At 34.6% G+C, this 12,081-nt stretch overlaps 1 protein-coding gene across 2 annotated transcripts; it reads left to right on the top strand.

Moving 5' to 3' along the window:
• Nucleotides 1-5,771: 5,771 nt before the first annotated feature.
• LOC113112707 (dual specificity protein phosphatase 13-like) lies at nucleotides 5,772-7,562 on the top strand. Of its 2 annotated transcripts, XM_026278485.1 has the most exons (4): nucleotides 5,772-5,817; nucleotides 6,131-6,441; nucleotides 6,725-6,942; nucleotides 7,298-7,562. In XM_026278485.1, the coding sequence occupies exons 2-4, from the start codon at nucleotides 6,317-6,319 to the stop codon at nucleotides 7,507-7,509; spliced, it is 555 nt and encodes a 184-aa protein (XP_026134270.1). In that variant the 5' UTR covers nucleotides 5,772-5,817; nucleotides 6,131-6,316; the 3' UTR covers nucleotides 7,510-7,562. The 2 variants fall into 2 exon arrangements, with proteins under 2 accessions (XP_026134270.1, XP_026134271.1); XM_026278486.1 differs by lacking the exon at nucleotides 5,772-5,817 and having other exon boundaries at nucleotides 6,062-6,441.
• Nucleotides 7,563-12,081: the final 4,519 nt, after the last annotated feature.

Raw genomic sequence — 12,081 nt, 5'->3', positions numbered from 1 at the left:
ATTGCGTCCGAGTGAGATGAAGAGTGCGCGAGAGAGACCGACAGTGCGCGAGAGAGTCCGAGTGAGATCGAGAGTGAGCGAGAGAGGCCGACAGTGCGCGAGAGAGGCCGACAGTGCGCGAGAGTATCCGAGTGAGATCGAGAGTGCGCGAGAGAGTCCGAGTGAGATCGAGAGTGAGCGAGAGAGGCCGACAGTGCGCGAGAGTATCCGAGTGAGATCGAGAGTGCGCGAGAGAGTCCGAGAGAGATCGAGAGTGCGCGAGAGAGTCCGAGGGTCGAGGAGATCGAGAGTGCGCGAGAGAGTCCGAGTGCGTCCGAGAGAGATCGAGAGTGCGCGAGAGAGACCGACCGAAAAATGTTATTATATTTAGCAAAATAAGCTGTAAAAAATACATTACTATTTCTATAAAAGGCACATAATACATTAGGGGTGCCCAATGCTGTTTCAGGATATCCATTTTCCTTCATATTCCAGTGCAAGTTCAGTGCCAGCACAGTGTAAAGACAACCAATATGCACATAATAAACAAACAAAATCTTTAAACTTTTACGTTTGTTCTTTTTTGGCCAGAGTTTCCTCAGTGTGGCAGGGGAACATTTCAGTCTGCCTAATGGTGATCTTAATTCGATATCCAGTGTCTTTCCAGTCCCTGCCAGTACTAAGATAAAGGTCAGCCTTTTACTGAGCTTGTAATTTAGCAAAATCAACAGAAAATGTTGGACTCGCATCAGGAAGATCTCCACAAACCAGTGGCACTTCAGCAAAAAAAATTACTCTTTCCTGTGCAGAATGGTAGAGTCATACATATCCATTTCAAATATTGAATGTACTCTTCTACCAGTCGGATCATTATCAGCTGCTGCCTTTTATATTTAACAATGATAATCTTGAATGAGGCCCCCTGACAAGAAATGTCTGAAATGTCAACCAGAACACACCACAGCCCAAAGTTCATGGTCATAAGTTGACCATTTATTTTCTGACCGAGTGACAACATGACTGGCATAAGCAATTACACATTCCTACTCATCCTGCATCTGAGTAAGCACTGAACTTACAGTCATGATGAGAAGCATCAGTGTATTGTGGGTGTTGCCATTGCCCTCTCATTTGTCCCCGGGGGACCAGGACCAAATCACTTGGTTCACTCCGAGCAGAATCTGTATTTCAGCGTTTCTGATTTTGCACTCCTCTATGTTGGGCTATTACTATTCCAAACCGTTTTGAGTAGTAAAAATAATGACGGCTTATAAACTTTTTTCTTTTTTTAGTTACTTCGTTTAATACGCAAATGAATGCATTCCTTAAATACATTACTCTCAGTTATTATTCCATCAAGATGACACTGGAGACAATCATGCTGTTAAGCACATAATTTATCTACAAACATGTAAATAATCATGCAAGCAACAATAATCAACAATAATCAAGCAAGTCCTAACATTATAACTCCTTGTAAACATAGCAAACAATTCCAAGTAAAATATGCTTATAATTTCAAACTTTAATTTCTACAAGCTTAAATTGATTATTAATATAGAATTTACTTTATTTTTAAAATTCTTGCCTGAATTTAATTATTTAATATAGGAATTACATTTGTTTTTATGTAGTATTTACTTCACCACAAAATCATTTTTATAAGCGTTCATGGGCTTCTTCTTCTGCTATCCTTCCAAAAATTTCTAAACTTGTCTGACTCATGTTCCCAACATTTTCATTTCATTTCATTCTAAACCACAGCCCTTTTTACTAATAAAGTAATTTGTGACCATGCAGGAGCACAAAAACAGTCACAAGTAGCACAGTTATTTGTAGCAATAGCCAACAATATATCGTATTGATCAAAATTATCCATTTTTATTTTGTGCCAAAAATCATTAAAGATCATGTTCCATTAGATATTTTGTAAATTTCCTACCGTAAATATATAAAAACTTCATTTTTTTTTGATTAGTTGATGGATTTTTGAGTTAGATTAGATATGCAGAACTTCATTTGGACAACTTTAAAGGCGATATTCTCAATATTTAGATTTTTTTTTACATCCCCAGATTCCAGATGTTCAAATAGTTGTATCTCAGACAAATATTGTCCTAACAAACCATACATCAATGGAGAGATTATTTATTCAGCTTTCAGATGATATGAATCTCAATTTTTAAACAAATTGACCTTATGACTGGTTTTGTGGCCCAGGGCCATTTGTGATGCATAAAGTGATTAAATAACTGATAAAATAAAGTAAGGAGAAGGATATGTTCAAACTGGCATGATAAAAACAAAATGTGACTGATACTTACTAATGTCATTGTAATAATTACCGGAGATGATTTGGTCCTTTAACATTATATACTCTCCTCCTAATTGCATGTCTTGTACAGATCATGGTGCCAACAGGGTTAACTGCTGCCAGTTGCTCCAGACACTTCCTCTTTGGACAGAGAGTTCTCTGCTTCTGAGACTTCCTATGCAATATTCCAATTATATTCCAATTATTTCAAATATTAGCATATGTAATGATATCCGGTGTCCATTAACAAATGTTAGAAACATTGATAAAGCAGACTGAATTGATATATTAAAATGCATGAATTATATTAGACAATATAAAGTGTGACTTGAAGGAGTGGTTAGTGTGCATGATTGTCATGATGTCAGATCCTGTGACTTCAGGTTCGAATCTGTGGTTAAGCATAAATCTATTTATAAAAATAATTGAAAGTTGTGTTTTTATTGTTCTGTTCTTGTAATGTGTTGTAACATCTCTGTGAATATGTTGTTTTGGTCATGAAAAAATATAAAAGTAATAAAGTAATAAAAGACATCAAACCACAATGCCTAGCATTTTTTACATATGAAGATTTTTATGTATTAATTGTTCTGCTGAATTAATTCCACTTTATTTAATTCACCTCTGTAAGTTAACTCAGTTGGTTGAACCTCCTTATTAAAACGGGCCTCAGCTGTGTTTGATTTGGTATTATTGCTAAACTTTGCAGTACAGTGGCTCCCCGTTTTATTTTGGCCCAGACAGTACTGATATGGTTTATTTTTCCACTGTAATGCTGATAACAGTGCTACTTAGAATGGAATGGTTTGGCAGAGTAATAATAGAAGAACGACAGACTTTTTTAATGTGTTATTTTAGAAGAAAAAGTAAAGGCCAAATTTGTATCTTTAGACTGATGACATTTAACTACCTAAATGAAGATCCTTACTACAGAGTATATGGTGAGTATTTTTTGTTTGTTGTTTTGATAAATGCTATGAAGTAAATACACAGGAATTTCTGAGTAATCAAGTAGAAAGTGACAATAATTAGAAATCTCTGCTATTTATGTGTAATTCCATTTTGTAATGTGGTTTCAACTGCATTTAACTGTTGCTAAACAAGTACATTTTGATCACTTGTGACACATCATATTTTTTATAACTCATTACAAGACAATCACATGCAAAAGAAAAAAAAAACACTTTCATGTGGGCAGTAACTTTAAAAAGAAAACACTGAGTTAAAGTAGAACTAATTGGATAGAACCACTGTCCATATTTAAATGAGTTGCTTGAAACAAATATCCTTATGTTGGTTGAGTGAAACATATTTGGACAGTTTTTAACAAACTCCCCAAAAATGTTTGCTAAAGTGAATGAATTGATTTCGGTTGGACATTACGGTCTCAGATTCTTCCTCCTTCAATTGTATTGTCACAACACAAGTTTGCATAGATTCATAAATTTCCACTAATGTTAATTAAAAAAAATCTATGCCAAAAATATTAAGATATTTTGTAAAACCATGAATATATCAAAACTTTTATATCATGAATATATAACTTTTGATATATTCAAAATGGATACAATTATTTCAGTAATATGCTTTGGTACAGTAAGAACTTATTTTGGACAACTATTAAAGGCGATTCTCTCAATATTTTGATTTTTTTTGCACCTAATTGATTGATCATATTTTCTAATTAATAATTTACACAAATACACTGTAAAAAGTAATCATGGAATCTACTTAAGAAAAACAATTAAACATAACTTATTTTTAAATTTGTTGAATTTACTTAATTACACTGTGTTATGTGAACTTTCAGGTAGATGCAATAGTTACTACAAAACAACTTTATTGAATAGTACTTAAGAGCAAGAGGACTTAAGGTATTTTCCACTTAGATTTAGTTATCTTTATTTAGTTGTTATACTTACTCGGTTTTATTAAGTTGCAGCTTCTTTCAAGGCAAATAAAACAATTTACTTAGTTTTTTTTTTTTTGACACTTGAAATATTTAGTAGCCAAAGAAACAATGACATTAATAAGCCAGTGAGTGGCAGCAGTGCCTGTTGCTAATGTACAACAAACCAACAGAAGAAGAAAACAAAAAGAGTTTTAATAAACTTTTCACCCATTTCCTCCATGTCTGCAGTTATCTTTCAATAGTTGCATTCACTCGTTTTCTTCAATACAACTGAAATATTTGAGAGAACAAAGCAAATCACAGTGATTAGCATTCTCTTTGGTTGGGCACTTGGATTCACTTATTTCTTTCTATTACTGCTGTATTGCAATATGACTTTGGAGTACTTTGATTTCAAGGGAAGAAAGTAATAAACAGATTCCAGATGTTACAGATGTTAAATTACTAGTGCATTATTTTGTGATTAATCTTGATCATTTACAATTTCATCGTTTTTCATGAATACCTTGAGAAGCCTTTTATTAGGTTGATACAATACTTTCATATTTTTTCAATTATTGTTATTTTTTTCAACCACTGATATTGTCCCTTCACAGCCCGTGCTCATGAACTCGTTGTATAATCAATACACAGATACAGTGTGGCCGATGGAGACTGGGTATGACTCATGTTTTAAATGCTGCACATGGTAAAATGTGTTGCAAAGGAGGTAATGATTTTTATGGGACAACCGTAAAGTACAATGGTGTGCCGGCAAATGACCTGCCTAATTTGATATTTCATCATTTTTCTACCGTTCAGCACATGATGCTCTCAGCACAACAGGCAGTATGTGGATGCCATCTTGAAAGTGAAAGAAAAAAGATGGATTTTTCCAAACCGAGGGTTTCAGATGGAGTTTATAACACTCAACAGTTAATTAAACTACAAGGTGCAGTCAAAGTAACTGATTTTTTTTTTAAACATGCAATTTAGAAATCTGTAAAATAAAAATAACATCTGCATTTAAACCGCAGGATCAACAACCACAATTAACAGTATTATAAACATTTGATCTTATTTATAAAAACACCTTTGTGTCATACTTCTCTAAACTTAATTCAATAAAATATGTAAGTAGTCCAAAGTAGTCAGTGTAGGCCTACGTATTAACTAATAAATTTATGACTTAGTTCTTTATTTTATTTTTATTTGATCCTAAACAATATTTAACTACTGAATACCTCACAACATCGGGCAATTAAACCTTAAAGTCATTTGTATGTTTCATGTCAGTTATCAAAACTGAAACTCTCAGAAAAAGGTTAAGGACTGTAATCTTTCAAGGATTTGAATCTTAAACTGAACTAAAGTAGGCCTTATGCTAATTTATTCAAACCAAGCTGATCAGCAAACAATGTTACTCTGTTTCCCTCTATGTTCCACTTTGTAGTACAATACTCCAAATGTTCACTGATGTTCAGCAACACAATTGTTTCTTATTGTTCTGTTCTCTCGTCATCGGATGAATCATCTCCAAACTTGATTTGTGGAACAAACCAAAGTGTCCTACCACAGAAATGGACTACGCTAGAATGGAAATTAACATCAAATGCATCTAAAAATAGGCTGTGTAAGTGTGTAAATAATAAGGAACAAATGTGAGCGCTTTACAGTAGGCTATCAGTTATTAAAGGTTTCGATGTTATTGTTTATGGTAAACCCGACGACGATGAAACACATCACTCGCTAGTCATATCTAATTAATTAGAGTAATTTGTGATTACTGGCTCAGACATTTTATTTAATAATAGCAATGTTGTAATGTATTTGAATTTGCTGTCTGATACCATGAATTGGGTTTGGTATATTTTACATTTTTCGCGTAAAAATATATCCATTAAGAAAAAAGTGTTCTTGATGTTATTGACTTTCTGAGTCAACAGGCGCCCCCTGGAGGAGGTAAACATAGTACGACCCAGCTGTGTCTAGTGACCTAACATACTCTGACAAAGAGCACCTGTTTGTGTGGATCATTCACGACGTGCCAAACCCGTTATGTGTACTGAAACCTCGCGAAACCAGCAGAAACACGTCTTCAACGGCATATTAGTCTGATCTGCGTCAGAAGAATGGCAGCTCAGAAAAATAAACACGGACTCCTGGCTATCAAAGAGTTAGAGAATATTCTGGACACATGTAAACTTGATCTGAATCCAGTCGACGAGGTCTGGCCGAATTTGTACATCGGAAACGTGTACGTATTACTACATAAAATCTCATCATGTGGTGTTGTAGCGTATGCAAATGACGCTTCTTTAAAGTTTAATAGCACGCGAGCAATGTCTGTGTTGTTTATATGTACTTTTATTACATTATTTTTATTTTAAAATAAGCTGTTCTACCAAAGTAACTTAATCGTTTGAGAATCATTCATACACTCCCTCCAGTGAACTTGATCCTGCAGTTAAATCACTATTAATGACTGCCATAGTGGTTGCCCTGTTACATTACATAACACATCTTTCACTTTTCTATAGGGCTATTGCTCAAAACAGAAATGCTTTGATGAAAATGGGTATCACTCATGTCTTAAATGCTGCCCATTCCAAGCAAGGGAGCATTGGGGACCAGAGTTATTACGGCAATACAATTGTGTATTATGGCATCCCAGCAGAAGACTCTTCATCATTTGATCTGAGTGTGTACTTTAAACCGGCTGCTGATTTCATCCACAAAGCCTTGAAGAAGAAGAACGGTAAGTGACCACAGTCAGTGATATTAATGTAATGCTAAAATACAAATGGGAATCTATGCATGTGGAGTATTCTGAAGTCCACTCTGAAACTACTACACTGATTCGTATTAATAGTCAATAAGTATTTTTACAACTAACCCATATGACAACAAAACCATCAGTTTACAGGTTTTGTACTAAAATTGTTGTTATGCAACAAGTTTTTTTTTTTTTTTTACATTATTTTGAAAAAAAAAGACATTCTGTTGTTAATACTCTAAGAAAATGAATTATAATGGAGAAATCCATATTTCAGAAAAATTAAATGGTTTAATATTAACAGCTTCTGACAGTTACCGTGTCTTTTTATCCATAGGAAAAGTGCTTGTTCATTGCATCATGGGAATGAGTCGTTCTGCCACTCTGGTTCTAGCATACCTTATGCTGCATCGGCGTCTTACTCTCCGCACTGCCATCCAAACAGTTGTACTGCGACGAGCAGTCTATCCTAACAGGAACTTTTTGAGCCTTCTCTTGGATTTGGACATACAGCTACAGAGAAAGCGAATGCTGTGTCCTATTCTCTGACAGAAAAACATATGTCATGAACACACAAACGCACATGCATTTATTTTATATAACTAAAGGGTGAGGAGGTATGTTTACATTACTTATTTGTGTATATATATATATATATATATATATATATATATATATACATACACACACACACACACACACACACACACACACACACAGGCCACTTTATTAGGTACACCTTGCTAGTACCAGGTTGGACCCCCCTTTGCTTTAATTCTTCGTGAAATAGATCAACAAGGTGTTGGAAATATTCCTCAGAGAGTTTGGTCTTAGCATCACGTAGTTGCTGCAGATTTGTGGAGGAATGGGAGATCCATGATGCAAATCTCCCATTCCTCAACATCCCAAAGTTGCTCTATTGGATTGAGATCTGGTGACTGTGGAAGCTATTTTAGTAAAGTATACTCATTGTCATGTTCAAGAAACCAGTCTGAGATGACTTGAACTTTGGGATATGGTGCATTATTCTGCTGGAAGTAGCCATCAGAGGATGGGTACACTGTAATCCACACAACTGCCGCTCACTGGATATTTTCTCTTTTGGACCATTCTCTGTAAACCCTAGAGTTTGTTGTGTGTGAAAATTCCATTAGATCAGCAGTTTTTGAAATACTCAGACCAACAATCTGGCACCAACAACCATACCACGTTCAAAGTTAATTAAATCCCCTTTCTACCCCATTTCTGATGCTCGGTTTGAACTTGAACGGTTTTAAACATCTTCACCACATCTAGATGCTTAAATGCGATAAGTTGCTGCCATGTGATTGGCTGATTAGCAATTTGTTTTACCAAGCAATTGAACAGGTGTAACTAATAAAAGTGGCATGTGTGTGTGTGTGTGTGTGTGCGCGTATGTATGTATGTATGTGTGTATATATATATATATATATATATATATATATATATATATATATATATATATATATATATATTTTTTTTTTTTTTTTCGGACTATAAGTCGCGCCTGAGTATAAGTCGCATCAGTCCAAAAATATGTCATGATGAGGAAAAAAACATATTTAAGTCGCACTGGACTATAAGTCACATTTATTTAGAACCAAGAGAAAACATTATCGTCTAAAGCCGCGAGAGGGCGCCCTCTCGCGGCTGTAGACGGTAATGTTTTCTCTTGGTTCATGTCTCTTAGTTCATTTCTCTTGGTTCATGTCAAATTAATTTTGATAAATAAGTCGCACCTGACTATAAGTTGCAGGACCAGCCAAACTATGAAAAAAAAGTGCAACTTATAGTCCGTAAAATACGATATATATATGTATATATATATATATATATATATATACATATATATATAGCTATATATTGAATTTTATTAAATAGTTTAAGAATTTACCTATAAAACACTTTAATATTCAATGAAAGCTTTAAATATTGACTTAAGAAATGTTTAACTTAACTGACATGTGAAATGTTTTCATCTTTATATTAACATGGGCGACTTTGATGTTCAATGTAGTGTAAATAAAGTAAATGAGAATGTTTGTTTATATTAAAGTTGCAGATACTGTATATGACCGACAGCAAACAAGTGCCACATGCTCCAATAATATTTAACAGTGGAGTCAGCATTCAGCATAGCATGCCAAATTAAGCAGTATTAAATTATTGAATTATGGTTTATTATTCAGCTGCAGAGAAAACCCACACTGTGAGCAGTATTAGCTTTTACATTGCTTTTGGCAGTGGCATTTGGAGAAATATGCAGGCCAAGCACAACACTCTTCTGTTGACTCGATCCTAAAAGCCTTGTTTAAATGACTGAGCACCATTCGCTGTTTTAATTTTAGTGCACCTTTTTGTTTCAATAGCAGAATAATGTTTCATTCAGCTTGTTGATTCACAGAATTATATTGGAGGATATTTTATGGTGAATAAATGCACAGTTTTGTTCAATGTACTACTGTATACTTACATTTAATTGCACATTATACTCAATTAACCATGAGCAGGATTAATATTGAATTTGTTTTACTGTTAGATATATGTTGGCCTATGTTAAGTATTTCTGAAAGTGTAACTGCAATAGTGGATTTACATTCAGATGTTTCATAGAAACAAGGTGCCAAATATACTGATTATTCATATGTATGTGTCAAATAAAATAAAAGTGGAAGTTCTTTTTTATATATACTTGTATTCTCATAATAGTTGTGAACAAACTAAATCCAATTTCTACAATTAAAAAAAGTTTTATGGTATGTAATATATTTCTATTGATTTATTTCGCTTTCAGATAGATATTCTATGGAAAGCGACATGCTCCTCCCACTGCAAATAATATAACTTAATGTATGTGTAGGTGTATATAAACTGTAAATGACCCTGTCTATAATACAATATTATTTCTGTAGTCTTGCTTTATTTTCCCTTGTGCTTCTGACTGTGTCCAGCAGGGAGCAGTGCTGTGCCATGAAATGTTTGCACACAAGGTATTCTTCCAACAGTGTAATTAGATGAATTAAAATCGTGCTGTTTTTTATGCTGAGTATCCTTCCATAATATATTTTTCTTTCTTGACATCTGATATCCTTCATATGCTACATTAACACGCTCTTCTTTTAAGTTCAACCACATTCAAAGAAAATGACATTGTCAATGACATTTCTTCATGCAGATGTACTTGAAGGTCCCCATAACACGACCTACCAAAACTCTAACAGCATTAACTGCATTAACCCACAAAAAACCACGAGGAAACAAGTAATTCTCCAGGACTGGCTCTTCCTGTCGTCACCCTGACAGCGTGACCTGCAGCTGTGCAGTCAGAGGAAGCAGGACAAACACCAGTCCCCGGACACACATCGCTTTCAGAGAACATTCAATTAAGACACTACTTTGCTTCCTGATTAGCTGCTTGGCATACACTGAACGATGATAAATCATGAAAGCAGTTGAGAAGAGAAAAGTGAACAGATGTGAGCAGCTATGCCAAAGTGTGCGTATATATTTCCATCTAAGCCAAGTCATCTCCAGATTTGACTGTGGAAAAACCAGAGGCACAGAGGGGGTGACGTTGATGACCACATTAGTGTCACACAAGTGCTCTGGAAAGCAGATGCATCTGTACATGATGACATTGTGTCAGTGTTTTCTCAGGGAAGACTGTCAAGCCTAAGATATCATGGATAAAAAGAACAAACAAACAAATCAGCCTAGCAGCAGCATATGTTTTGGCTAAAACAAACTGTTTTAAAGAAATAGCAATAGTAAAGCATAGCTAAATACATAAATTGAACTATTTAAATGTCTGTTATGCTTGACAAGACTGCATTTTTTAAATTAAAAATACTATTACAAATAAAACTGTTTTCTATTTTAATACATTTTACAATGCAATTTAGTCTTATGATGTAATTTGTTAGTGTCACATGATCTTTCAGAAATCATTCTCATATACTAATTTGGTGCTCAAGAAACAGTTTTTATTATTATCAATGTTGAAAACAGTTGTGTTGTCTAATATTATTTGATATTAGACTGATAAAATGTTATTTTAAATGAAATTATAAGTCTTTGTGGTCACTTATCAATTGAATGCATCCTCCCTTTAAAACTTTTAAACAGTAGAGTTCATGTCATTGTATGATGATTTACTTTGAAATCCGGAAGTCTCCATAACTTTAAAAACTGGATCTACCACAGTATTTCGAAATTGGCAAATTTGGACCACTCAATACAAATGATATACACTGCTTTTCCAAATAAATATTAAAGAAAGCCAAGAGTACTCACTGTAATGCACTTCAGGGTATTATTTGATTCACCAGGACAAGGACTTGAGAAAAGATAAAGAAAGATACAGAAAGGTGTATTGAAATCCATGAAACATACTACTGTGTGTTTTTGTGATACAGTATGAGGTTTCGATAATAGTAAGTAATAATCACCTCTTGAGGAGGAACAGGTGTATGTGGCTTTCACACCCAGGCCATTAATTCCTTTTTATTAGCTTCATAAAACCATAATTACTACGGGGCTCAAAGCTTATTTTACTGGCATGGAAAGAACAACTCTTAGTTAAGTCTTTTCCTGTTTTACACAATTTACCGAAGCATTTGAGCACTAACTAAACACTTTCAGCTGGAGTGCAAAGAAGACAGCGGAGCTTTGAGAGGGGTATCTGACACGCTCCAATTACAAACATGTCACTGCACTTGCATGTCCAAAGATCTCACCGTTTATCAAAGACTCGCCCTCAAGGCAAATGAAAGGAACATCTGGATTTCAAGATTGTTTAACCTAGCAGCTGGCGAGGCCTCGTGAGATTATGTGTATTTCCCTGCACAATGACTCATGATAAAGATGCATGCAATGAAAGCCACTGATGACCCACCTTTACCATCATCTGCACTGCAAGAGTGATTTACAATATTGGGAGTCCATCCAAGATATACACATTTTGTGCAGAACATGCTCAAAAGATCATTGTCTAGGGAAAGACATGTCTTCTAAAAGCAAACCTGACCGCCCACTAAGACCTGGAAGAGATCTTTGTATCCAGGGAGGTTTATAATTATACACCATTTAAAAAAAGAAACA

The sequence above is a fragment of the Carassius auratus genome, chromosome 13, assembly GCF_003368295.1.
Source record: "Carassius auratus strain Wakin chromosome 13, ASM336829v1, whole genome shotgun sequence".
Taxonomy (NCBI): Eukaryota; Metazoa; Chordata; class Actinopteri; order Cypriniformes; family Cyprinidae; genus Carassius; species Carassius auratus.
The sequence above is the reverse complement of the archived record's forward strand: the minus strand, read 5'-3'. Positions and strand labels throughout refer to the sequence as shown.

Bases quoted from the DNA above. Each gene is read 5' to 3' on its own strand.
- LOC113112707 (XM_026278485.1), top strand. From the start codon at position 6,317: ATGGCAGCTCAGAAAAATAAACACGGACTCCTGGCTATCAAAGAGTTA. The intron at 6,442-6,724 runs GTACGTATTACT...ACTTTTCTATAG, and splicing joins AATTTGTACATCGGAAACGT to GGCTATTGCTCAAAACAGAA. The intron at 6,943-7,297 runs GTAAGTGACCAC...TTTTATCCATAG, and splicing joins AGCCTTGAAGAAGAAGAACG to GAAAAGTGCTTGTTCATTGC.